The sequence below is a fragment of the Pseudophryne corroboree genome, chromosome 7 (genome assembly GCF_028390025.1).
Source record: "Pseudophryne corroboree isolate aPseCor3 chromosome 7, aPseCor3.hap2, whole genome shotgun sequence".
In the NCBI taxonomy this organism is placed as follows: domain Eukaryota; kingdom Metazoa; phylum Chordata; class Amphibia; order Anura; family Myobatrachidae; genus Pseudophryne; species Pseudophryne corroboree.
In genome coordinates, this window is record NC_086450.1 from 188,362,865 (window position 1) to 188,375,339 (window position 12,475).

The 12,475-nt window shown below is 46.3% G+C and overlaps 1 protein-coding gene across 2 annotated transcripts in view; it reads left to right on the top strand.

Moving 5' to 3' along the window:
• Nucleotides 1-12,475, top strand: part of CFAP65 (cilia and flagella associated protein 65) — a 377,223-nt gene that overhangs the window by 62,803 nt on the left and 301,945 nt on the right. For both annotated transcript variants that reach the window (XM_063933883.1, XM_063933882.1), the window contains exon 3: nt 11,491-11,678. In XM_063933883.1, the coding sequence (XP_063789953.1) occupies nt 11,491-11,678 (188 nt within the window). The remainder of the gene's footprint in view (nt 1-11,490; nt 11,679-12,475) is intronic.

The following is a 12,475-nucleotide window of genomic DNA, read 5'->3' on the forward strand; positions in this document are numbered from 1 at the left end:
ACCGGTCAGAAGAACTTACTCGGATCCAGTGTTCAATTCATTTAGATCTCAATCCTTTCGAGCTAGAGACAGAGGTTTTGCAAGTCCAGCTCGTGGAAACACAGGTAGAGGCCATTCCCAGTCCACAGCCAGAAAACAGGACCTTAAGCCTGCTGACAAGACCTTGGCATGACGGTCTCCTATGGTCGGCGCACGGTTGGAAAGGTTTCAGGACACCTGGTCCGAAACCACACCAGAAGTCTGAATCAACAATATTATTACCCAGGGATTCAAAATAGAATTTCAAAACCGACCTCAGAGTCAGTTCTTTACGACAGGCCTTCCTCGGTGCCCTCAAAAGGCGAAAGCATTGAACATGGCTATTCACAAGTTACTTCAGACGGAAGTAATTATGCTTGTCCTGACTTCTCAAAGAGGAACGGGATTTTATTCAAATCTTTTTGTAGTGTCAAAACCGGATGGGTCGGTCAGGCCAATCCTCAATTTAAAAGTGTTAAATCAATTCCTGAAGATTTACAGATTCAAGATGGAATCAGTATAATCGATTATTGCGGGACTGGAGCAATGGGAGTTCATGGTGTCGATGGACATAAAGGATGCATACCTCCATGTCCCAATTTGGACCCCGCACCAATCCTATTTACGGTTTGTAGTGGGCAAGGCTCATTTCCAGTTCAGAGCTCTACCGTTCGGCCTATCATCAGCCCGGAGGATCTTCACAAAGATCATGGCAGTCATGGTAGCAAAATTGAGATCGTTAGGGATCACAATAATACCTTATCTGGATGATCTTCTTATCAAGGCTCACTCAGGACCAGTTGATTTGGGATGCTCAGATCACTCATTTCTGATTCGACACGGCTGGATCGTAAATTTCAAGAAATCCAATCTGCAACCTACGCAGAGGATTCAATTCCTGGGTCTCATTTTAGATACGAAACAGCTGAAGGTGTTTCTCCCAGAAGACAAGGTTCGAGACATCAAGGAAATGGTGCGTCAGGTTCTACAGAATCAGATGGTCTTTCTGCATCTTAGTGTACGGCATCTAGAAAAGATGGTGGCATCCTTCGAAGCGATCCAATACGGCAGACTACATTCCAGACCCTTTCAGCTGAATCTGATTGCTCAGGGGGCAGGCATGCATTTACTTCTTCACCGAAGGATTCGCTCGTTACCCCAGGCCAGGACTTCGGAAATTTGGTGGTCAGTCCACAGGAACCTAGCAGCGGGAAAGAGGTTTGTAATCTGGGATTGGAAAATTTTGACAACAGATGCCAGTCTCAGAGGATGGAGAGCAGTAATGGACAGCTATCAGTTTCAGGGAAGATGGTCACCGCAGGAGAGTAGTCTCCCAATATATGTGCTGGAGCTAAGAGCCATTACAATGCACTTTTTTTGGCCTAGTATGGGCTCAGCACGTAAGAGTATAGTCGGACAATGTGAAGGCGAGAGCATACATAAACTGTCAGGGAGGAACATGACAGAAAAGCGCAACATAATCCTATCTGCAGTCATTCTTTCCAGAAGTGGAAAATTGGGAAGCAGACTACCTCAGTCGTCAGGATATGCATCTAGGAGAGTGGTGTCTACACCCTCAGGTATTCGAGGCAGTGGTACGACCGCAGATAGTCCTAATGGCCTCTCAGAACAACCATCATCTGCCAAGATATGTGGCAAGTACGCGGGAACCAGCAGCAGAGGTGGACATCCTGGCTATCCCGTGGACATACGAACTGTCCCGCTGTTTCCCCTTTTACCAAGAGTGTTGAATTTTAATAGCACCAGACTGGCCTTGCAGAAGTTGGTACTTGGACCTGAGGGGACTCCTGGCGGAAGATCCTTGGAAACTGCCGCAGAGAGAGGACTTGTTATCACAAGGCCCATTCCTTCACCCAGAGCTGAAATGTCTACGTTTGACGGCGTGGTTCTTGAGACCAGGATACTAAGAGATAGAGGGATCCCAAAATTGGCTATTCCTACCATGTTAACGGTAAGGAAGCCAGTTACTGCAGCACACTACTATAGAATCTGGAAGAAGTACATGGACTGGTGCCAGCCTAAGGGTTAGAATCCCAGAGAGTTCCGCCTTCCTAGACTGTTGAGGTTTCTCCAAAATGGCTTGGATGGAGTTTTGAGATTGAGATCCTTGAAGGTACAGGTCTCTGCACTTTCTATCCTTTTCCAGCAACGTCTGGCGTCCTTGCAGGAGGTCCAGACATTTTTACAGGGTGTGTTGAGAATACAACCACCTTTTCATCCTCCCATGGCTCCGTGGGATCTAAATTTGGTGCTAGAATTTTTAAGATCGGCAGTTTTCGAGCCTTTGAAAAAGGCATATCTGAAATACATGAACTGGAAAGCAGTCCTGCTCCTAGCTTTAGCATCAGCAAGGAGGGTCTCTGAGTTAGGGGCTCTTTCACGTAAAAATCCTTTCCTAGTTTTTGATGAAGACAGAGCGGAGCTCCGTATAAAGGCGGAGTTTTTACCTAAGGTGGTTTCGGGCTTCCACATGAACATGATTGTGGTTCCCGCCTTTCAAGGTTTGTCCACATGAACATGATTGTGGTTCCCGCCTTTCAAGGTTTGTCTGAGGGGGACATGTATTTGGATGTGGTCAGGGTCTTACAGGTGTACTTTCTGTCTACTGGTGCTATTAGGAAGTCAGACGCTTTGTTTGTACTGTATGATGGTCCCAGGTGGGGTTGGCCGGCTCCAAAGCAAACCTTGGCCAGATGGATACGATTAACCATCAAGCAGGCATATATTTCTTGGAGAGAGAGTTCTTTTTCAGATAGGTACTCATATCACCAGATCAGTAGGAGCTTCTTGGGCTGCGGCTAGAGGAGCTTCCACTACCCAACTTTGCAGAGCTGCAGCGTGGTCATCAGCACACATGTTCACTCGCTTCTACAAGTTTGATACGTTTGCATCTAGAGATGCAAGTTTTGGACATTTGATTCTTCAGGCTTCGGACAGCGCTCCCGCCATGGGAGTATCTTTGTGACCTCCCCAGCTGTTTTTGGTACTTACCGAGAAATCCATTTCTCTGAATCCACTCTGGGACACAGGACGCCCGCCTCGGTGCTGTCAGCCTCTTGTGTTCTTAAATTTAGTTCAAACAGTTTGATTATTGTGTTCATAGCTCTTGGTTGCTGTTTGATGTGTTGGTATGGTTGATTCCTTCCCGTATGGCTTTGATTTTCCATGTTCCCACTTCTCTCCGTCAATTTTTCAAACTGGAGTGATTGGGGGGCGTGAAGGGGGAGGAGCCAGCTGTGATTAATTTATTATTTTTATTACATTGTGCTACCTCCAGTCTGCATCCTTCAGAGAAATGGATTTATCGGTAAATAACAAAATCCTCTTTTTCCCCTCAAAATTCTACACACAATACCGCATAATGACAACGTGATAAAGTTTTTGGGGAGATTTTAGCAGCAATTAAACCCTTAAGTCTTTTTGAACATAATGCCACAAGCTTGGCACACCTATCTTTGGGCAGTTTTGCCCATTCTTTTTTGCAGCACCTCTCAAGCTCCATCAGGTTAGATGGGAAGTGTCAGTGCATCGGATTCAAGTCTGGGCTCTGGCTGGGCCACTCAAGGACATTCACAGAGTTGTCCTGAAGCGACTCCTTTGATATCTTGGCTGTGTGCTTAGGGTCGTTGTCCTGCTGAAAGATGAAGCGTCGCCCCAGTCTGAGGTCAAGAGCGCTCTGGAGCAGGTTTTCATCCAGGATGTCTCTGAACATTGCTGCATTCATCTTTCCCTCTATCCTGACTAGTCTCCCAGTTCCTGTCGCTAGAAAACATCCCCACAGCATGATGCTGCCACCACCATGCTTCACGGTAGGGATGGTATTGGCCTGGTAATGAGCGGTGCCTGGTTTCCGCCAAACATGATACCTGGCATTCACGCCAAAGAGTTCAATCTTTGCCTCATCAGATCAGAGAATTTTGTTTCTCATGATCTGAGAGTCCTTCAGGTACATTTTGGCAAACCCCAGGCGGACTGCCATGTGCTTTTTTACTAAGGAGTGGCTTCCGCCTGGCGACTCTACCATACAGGCCTGATTGGTGGATTGCTGCAGAGATGGTTGTCCTTCTGGAAGGTTCTCTCTCCACAGAGGAATGCTGTAGCTCTTACACATTGACCATCGTGTTCTTGGTCACCTCCCCTGACTAGTGCCCTTCTCCCTCGATCGCTCAGTTTAGACGGACGGCCTGCTCTGGGAAGAGTCCTGGTGGTTCCGAACTTCTTCCATTTATGGATGATGGAGGCCACTGTGCTCATTGGGACCTTCAAAGCAGCAGATATTTTTCTGTACCCTTCCCCAGATTTGTTCCACGAGACAATTCTGTCTCTGAGGTCTACAGACAATTCCTTTGACTTCATGCTTGGGTTGTGCTCAGACATGCACTGTCAAGTGTGTGACCTTATATAGACAGGTGTATGACTTTCCAAATCATGTCCAATCAACTGAATTTACCACAGGTGGACTCCAATTAAGCTGTAGGAACATCTCAAAGATAATCAGTGGAAAAAGGATGCACCTGAGCTCAATTTTGAGCTTCATGCGAAGGCTGTGAATACTTGCAAGTAACACCAAGATGGCTGCATCACCTTTTGCATGCTCCTGATCATCTCCATAAAACAGCTGAAATTCACCACAACTGACCTATAAATCATCGTAAATATCCAAGGACTTACCTTTAACTTGTACTACTCTACGCGGACATCTGATCAAAACCAACGGATTGCATTCCTGCGCTGAGATACACACTAGATTGAAACCTCTGCAACTCTCCACTTAGAAGTCCTTCAGTTTGAAATCTACTGAGGTCTGCATTGGACATCCCAGACAAGGTACTGTGAACTACAACCTACTGTATATTTGGCTCCATCCAGCCCCTCACTTAGACATCATTCACCTCTGTTCTCTGAGCAAAAAATAACTGACTTTTTGCATTAATGAACTAATATACAGTATATTCAGGCTCTGAATCACTGAAGGGTCACTGCTCACTTCAATTTGCAAGAGCCATTCCAAAGGACACATGTTATCACTACCCCCCACAAGAAATTTACTTCAAAGGCCTCTCACACTGAGATCTTTCACACCTACACAACAGGAATTGGATTCTAACACCTCACCACAAGGCTGCTTTTAGTTTTGACTAAATCAGCAACAGAAAAAGCAGTTATTTTATTTACAGTATCACTTGTTTCAATTATACCCATTGTATTAAGGAGCAGCAATAGGTTACAGCAACAACGATTATAGCGATTACAGTCTAAGATGGCGCCGCAGATGGCTGCCTCGGAGCTACGCAGCTCAGCCAAAATACCTGTTTCCCCTTGTTCTCCCTTGCCCTTGTCTACCCCACCGGTGACCAAATACAGCAGGGAAGCCCTCCTAAGTTGGAGAGCTCCCGAGGTGCTTACCACACGTTCGGGCCCGTCGGCGAGCGGATCAGCGGCCCTTGCAGCCCTCGCTGCCCTTGCTGCCCTGTGTGGCAAGGATGCAGACGTGGAGACCGAAGTGGATGACCGAGCAGCCGCGCCCCCCCCCCACCCGCAGCCCAGGTGGCGACTGGCGAATGGATCACCGGCCCCGGAATGATGGAGGCCCTCATGTCGGCCCTAGTAGAAGGACCTGGACTCAGAGGAGAGGCTGTCGCGCAGGCGCACTAGTGAGGTGGCGGCGGCGAGGGCACCGGTCTGCACTTCCCGCGATCCTGCTTTCGAATGTGCGCTCACTGGCAAACAAGTTCGAATTGTCCCTCCTTCTGGGCAGCGCAGGGTCAGGCATTACAGGGTCATCCGTCCTCTGCTTTACGGAGACGTGGCTGGACGACCATATTGCGGACAACCCGATGTCTCTGCCGGGCTTCAGTCTCTTCAGGGCCGATCGCTCCAAGGTTCTCTCAGGAAAAACGAAGGGTGGTGGCATCTGCTTCTACATCGACGGATGGTGCACCAATGTCACGATCATAGGCAAATCATGCAGCCCTCACCTGGAGATGCTGAGTATCAACTGCAACCCCTTCTATTCCCCCCGGGAATTTGCCTCAATTGTCCTTGTGGGAGTGTACACCCCCCCCCCTCGCCTGCGCGAACGAAGCCCTGCACCACCTGGCCGTATGTATATCCGACATAGAACAAAAACACCCAGACTCTCTGCTTATAGTACTGGGTGACTTCAACAGAACTAACCTGAGCAAGAAGCTACCTAAGTACAAACAACAAGTCACGTGTCCCACTAGAGAAGGGCGCACCCTTGATCACTGCTATACTACCCTCAAGTCTGCCTTCCGGTCTATCCCGCGTGCTGCACTCGGCCTATCTGACCACTGCCTCGTCCATCTACTCCCTACCTATACACAGAAGCTGAGAGCAGTTAAGCCTGTCATTAAGACTGTTAAGAAATGGACCAATGAGGCTAAGATGAAGCTCCAGGCCTGCTTTGACTGCACGGAATGGGGGGTCTTTGAAGCCTCGGCAACCGACCTGAATGACTTGACAGACACTGTCACATCCTACATCAGCTACTGTGAGGACATGTGTGTACCTACCAAGACTTACCGCATTTACAACAACAAGCCCTGGTTCAATGCCCAGCTCAGGCAACTTCGTCGAGCCAAAGAGGAGGCCTATAGCAGCGGTGATAGAGCACTATACAACAGTACTAGGAACTCTCTGACTAAAGGAATCAGGCTAGCAAAAAAGCGGTTCTCGGACAAGCTGACAAACGATCTCTCCACCAATGACCCCGTATCTGTATGGAAAGGAGTGCAATCCATAACCAACTATAGGAAAACATCAAAGTCCACCGCCATGCACCAAGACCTTGCAGATGAACTGAACCACTTTTATTGCAGGTTCGCAAAAGAAGTCCCCTGCAACCCAAACAATCACCTCTACGATGCCCCGAACACCGACGGCTAACCCCAGGCACTGCAAGTCACCCAAGAAGAGGTGGAGGCATTGTTCAAAAGGGCCAAAACCAGGAAAGCTCCGGGTCCTGACGGAGTGTCACCATCTGCCCTAAGAGCATGTGCGGGTCAGCTCGCCCCCATATTCACCAAGATCTTCAATAAATCGCTGGAGCTACAGAAAGTCCCTTCCTGCCTCAAAAGGTCTACTATAGTCCCGGTCCCCAAGAAACCCACTATCACGAACCTGAACGACTACAGGCCGATAGCACTGACGTCTGTGGTCATGAAAACGTTTGAGCGTCTGGTTTTGAATCACCTGAAAACTGTGACTGGCCCCCAACTGGACCCCCTGCAGTTCGCCTATCGCTCAAATCGGTGTGTTGAGGATGCAGTCAACCTGGGCCTGCACTACATTCTACAGCACCTAGACATTCCCGGTACCTACGCGAGGGTCCTGTTTGTCGATTTCAGCTCGGCCTTCAATACAATCGTCCCCAGCATCCTCCACCCCAAATTACTTTGCCTAGGGGTCCCAGAAGCTACCTGTTCCTGGATAATAGACTTCCTGACAGATAGGACACAGGTGGTGAAAGCGGGGGAATTCACCTCTCAAGCACGGTCCATTAGTACAGGGGCCCCTCAGGGCTGTGTCCTCTCACCCCTGCTCTTCTCCCTGTACACAAATGACTGTACCTCAGAGGCGCAATCAGTAAGGATCATCAAATTCGCCGATGACACCACCGTCATCGGCCTCATCAAGGATGGGGACGAATCGGCCTATAGACGGGAAGTAGACCGGCTGGCCCAGTGGTGCATCCACAACAACCTCGAGCTCAACCCCCTCAAAACTGTCGAGATGATAGTGGACTTCAGGAAGAAGTCATCTAGTGCACCTACACTAACGATTGCTGACAGTGTGGTATCGCTAGTGGACTCCTTCAAGTTTCTAGGGACCACAATCTCCCGGGACCTTAAATGGGGGTCCAACGCTGACGCCACTGTTGGGAAAGCGCAGCAGAGGTTGTTCTTTCTCAGGCAACTAAGGAAGTTCAACATCCCACAGAAGCTTCTGCTCCTCTTCTACTCCGCGATTGTGGAGTCGGTACTGTGCTCCTCGATACTCGTATGGTACAGCTCCGCCAGCGCGAGGGACAGATGCAGGCTCCAAAAGGTGGTCAGAACCGCAGAGAAGATCATCGGGGCCGACCTTCCCTCAGTCCAGGACCTGTACCTGTCCAGAGCTAAAAAGCGGGCAATGAAGATAGTAAAAGACCAGCTACACCCCGGTCACAGCATGTTTAACTTGCTTCCTTCAGGCAGGCGTTACAGGGCCATCCCCGCCAGGTCCGCCAGAAGCCTCAAAAGTTTCTTTCCCCAAGCGGTCCGCCTGCTGAACTCCTGAACATTGACTGACTAGACGTACATGTAACTCACTTGTGTTCCTACCGTATACCTATCTGTGTGACTTTGCTTACCCCCCCACCTGCTTATCTGTTACCTACTTGGCTGTTGTAAAGCAAACCGAAGACAAATTCCTAGTATACGCAAGTATACCTGGCCAATAAACCTGATTCTGATTATGTACATGGGATTTCTTCGTTTTTTTATTTTTAATACATTTGTAGAAATCACAAAAAAACTTTTTTTCACGTTGTCATTGTGTGTAGAATTTGGAGGGAAAAAATTAATTTATTCCATTTTGGAATAAGGCTGTAACATAACAAAGTGTGGAAAAAGTGAAGCACTGTGAATACTTTCCGGATGTACTGTGCATGTAGCTGAGAGATAACTGCTCACTTCATGTGTCGTCGTCTGTGCTTTACTACCAATTCTCTTTTCTGATGTTTTTAATGCTTTTGTTTTGGTCATTATGTGGACAGTCCATGGCCTTTATAGTTTATAACTGTCCCTTATATCACCTGATGTTTTGTCTAGTCTATAGCAGTGATGTGAGGTGGGGTGAGGCAGAGCCTTTCCTGTCATACTAACGTTTGTGCCAGAGTTTTGACTGTATAAAGTATAAGAAAAATATGAATAATATGTTAGAAATATCTTCTTTGCAATATTCTAATAATTTTTATAGCCAAAACTCTGGAGAAAAAAAGTCTATGGCAGGTGAGGCAGTGCCTCACCTGGCTAACTTTTCCGCACATCTCTAATCAAAACTTACCAAGTTTCCAGGAGTTTATATTGCTGCACCTGTGTATAATGCCCCCATGTACCCTTTGGCTCATATATTGCATGTAAATCTGGCTCTGGTGCTAGCCAGTGCCTCCTGAGCTATTTAGCTCACCGCACATCCCTGGTATAGGATACGGTACTTACTACTTAAGGTTAACTCAAGTTTGCATTGTGCCTTTGGGACCTCTCTTTGCTTCTTTGCTGCTTGGGTGTCACTGGATAGGCATGAGAAGTTTCCTGGAGGCATAAGAAGTTTGCACACCTGTAGCTCTACCCTACTGCATTGTGGCAACTGATTTTATTGGTATTGTACTTACTGGTTCAGGTGGCTACCAGGTACCTGACTGCCACCAAGTCACTTACCCTCGTATTGTATCTTGTCTGTAAGAAATACTCTTATACTGCACTTTCATCACTCCTTGCAACATCTGAACCTGCGCTTATTTTGGCTTTGCTTTGATAGCGCTGATCTTATACTTATGTCCTGTTTGTTATCTTTGGAAGTCTGTACTTTACTGTCTTGCTACTTTTGTGTTGAGTTAAATCTCAAAAACCTTTTTATAAATAAATGCAATTAAAATAAAATAAAAAAATTGTATCCTGTCCAGACAGAGTCAAAAAGAGCTTAACCTATTTTTTTTTTTTCCATAATGGGTACATGGCAGAAAATAAAAAAATAATAGTTTCAGGAACTCATCAGAACTGAAGATATTAGAGATTAAGGGGCCTATTTGTGATCCCTTATGGGCCCAATGCACATATGGAAACACTAAATTCCACATGTATAACAGTAAGTTATGGCCCTTCATTATTAGGGGCCCAATCTGGCTGCCTTGTATTTAGCAAACTTGCAGGAACCAAAGCCGATCCTAAGCATAGGCAGTAAAGACAAATGCCTAGGGGCATGATGGACATCCTAATTTTAATTGGCAATTCACACTGTAGTTTTATTTTAGCAGCTGTAGTTGCTGTACCTTTATTGCATTGGCGTTAGCTGGTGCAATAACGTTTTTTTTGTTTATTGTGGCACCGCTAACACAAGCAGGGCAGAGGAGCCATGGCGGCGGGCAGCCAGAAGACAGCGTCTGGTGGCCAGAATACATCAAAGAAAGTATGTGTGGGCTGGTTCCGGAGTCTGTATGCATTAATTCATGTTCTTTGAGATATTATAAATATATTAGTGTGCACTTAGCAGCGTTTTGGGGCTGGAGAGACAATTGTATGGAATGGAGAGACACAAGGAGGGATGAAGCTGTGTGGGATGGGGAGCACAACATAACGGGGGAAGGGGAGCATAGCCAGACAAAATTTTACCAAGTTGGTCAGGGTTGGCTCTGGCTGGAACTGACTCTATCTTCAGATGCTATAAGTTCACAGTGGCACACTCCTTTCTTTCCAGAGTGTGGGATACACCCTGTACCCGTGTCCCGTTCAGCAGTGCATATGTATGAATATAATTAATGCATGCACACTAACACTGTCTAGTCAGACCAAGCAGTGTAACTTTCATTGGTACTGTTTAGTGCGAAATCCGCTGTGGCAAGTTTTGCGGGTACGGGTGCTCTTCTTGCTTGATTATTGTAGTGACCCATCACTATAGCTCGTTGCGAATTGGATACTTAATTATTGTGGGCCAATTGGCTATAGATAATGAATAGGCTGCTAAGGGACCTATTTAGCGCAAATATATAAAAATACACAGACACACATAAATTGTGACAGTGAAAGGGAAAAAAATGGCACTCCGAGCCAGGGACAAAAGAAAAACAATGTGCTTTTTTTTTTCCTAAAGGGAAGTGTGGTGGCATGAGTTACATGATCACAGCCCTGATCCCTGGAGTTCAGTGCAGCATTTCTTGTCACTGTGCATTGTGGGTGGAATCACTACAAATTGTGTCATTAAGCTCCTGGACTTCGCACTTCAATGGGGAAGTGGACAGGATCCGGAAGGCTGGTCTACTCTCTCGTAGAGTGGGCAAGTATGATGTGAATATAATCTCAAGTCTTTTTCCCCACAAATTGCCTGTCTCCATTGTGTGTCATGACGGGTACACTTTAAATTGTGTTCTGCACAATGGGGTTTTTTCAGAGTTGTTAGCAAACCAAAAAAGTTAACAATTGGGCAAAACCATGTTGCAGTGCAGTTGGGCAGATGTAACATGCACAGAGAGATTAGATTTGGGTGGGGTGTGTTCAAACTGACATCTAAATTGCAGTGTAACAATAAAGCAGCCAGTATTTACCCTGCACAGAACATGTTACATCTGCCCTACCTACAGTGAAACATGGTTTTGTCCAATTACTATCTTTTTTGGTTTGCTAACAACTCTGAATAACTCCCCCAATGTTTGTCTCACACTTTGTGTTACAGAGAAATCTCTCAACTGAGTTGCGGTCTAGTTCTCTCATACGCAGAAAGGTCAAGGAGAAGAAGGATAATGTCTTAGGGTTTGAGGTGTGCCAGTGTTTACACTGGCAGAACTGGGAACTGGGCAAGGAGATAACCAAGACTCTCACGCTGAAGAATGTCCGGCTGAGAACACAGAAACTGAAATTCAGGTGATGACACGATTTAGAATGAAGGATGAAACTTGGTTGTTGGTGCAGTAAATAAATGTAAACAAATGATGCACACAAGTCTCGCTAAGGGGTAGATTTACTAAAACTTCTAAAAAATAAAAGTGTAGGTGTTGCCCATAGCAACCAATTAGATTCTAGCTATCCGTTTCGAGAATATACTAGATAAATGATCGCTTAATCTGTTCTGGTTGCTATCGGCAACCCTTCCACTCTCTCTTTTTTAAGAAATTTTAATAAATTGACAATTAAAAAACAAAACCCTCCTGCAAACATCTGTGATCCGCTGTTGTGTGCAGCATCAGATCATCTGTAAAAACATTCCCTATCTGTCTAACCCTCCGGTTGCACAAGATTGCCAGTGTTTTCACTCAGCCGGGGCCAGGAAATCTGCGTCAGAAGACGCTGACCCTGGCCTCCCTATTCCTAAAAAATTGGAGCAACACGTCCTGTTTTCGGTAACGCCGCCCAGCACCACCCCATACCCGCCCCAAATGGCTTAGGCAGCACTGCATGCAAGAACACAGGACTCATTCTACACACGCACAGGGTTTGCAAACAACTCTGGATCAGGCCCATTGTACATAAGGTATCATACAACAGCAAAAAGAAACAGCACAGAAACATTCTGATATAGTAATATTATGTGCACTAGGCAAATTAAGGTTCTGAAATGTATTGCACATAGTATTATTCCTACTATTGAAAGTATGACAGACAGAAGCCAAAGATGTCACATACAAAATCGCCTGTTCATTGCCTGTAGAGATGGATAATAT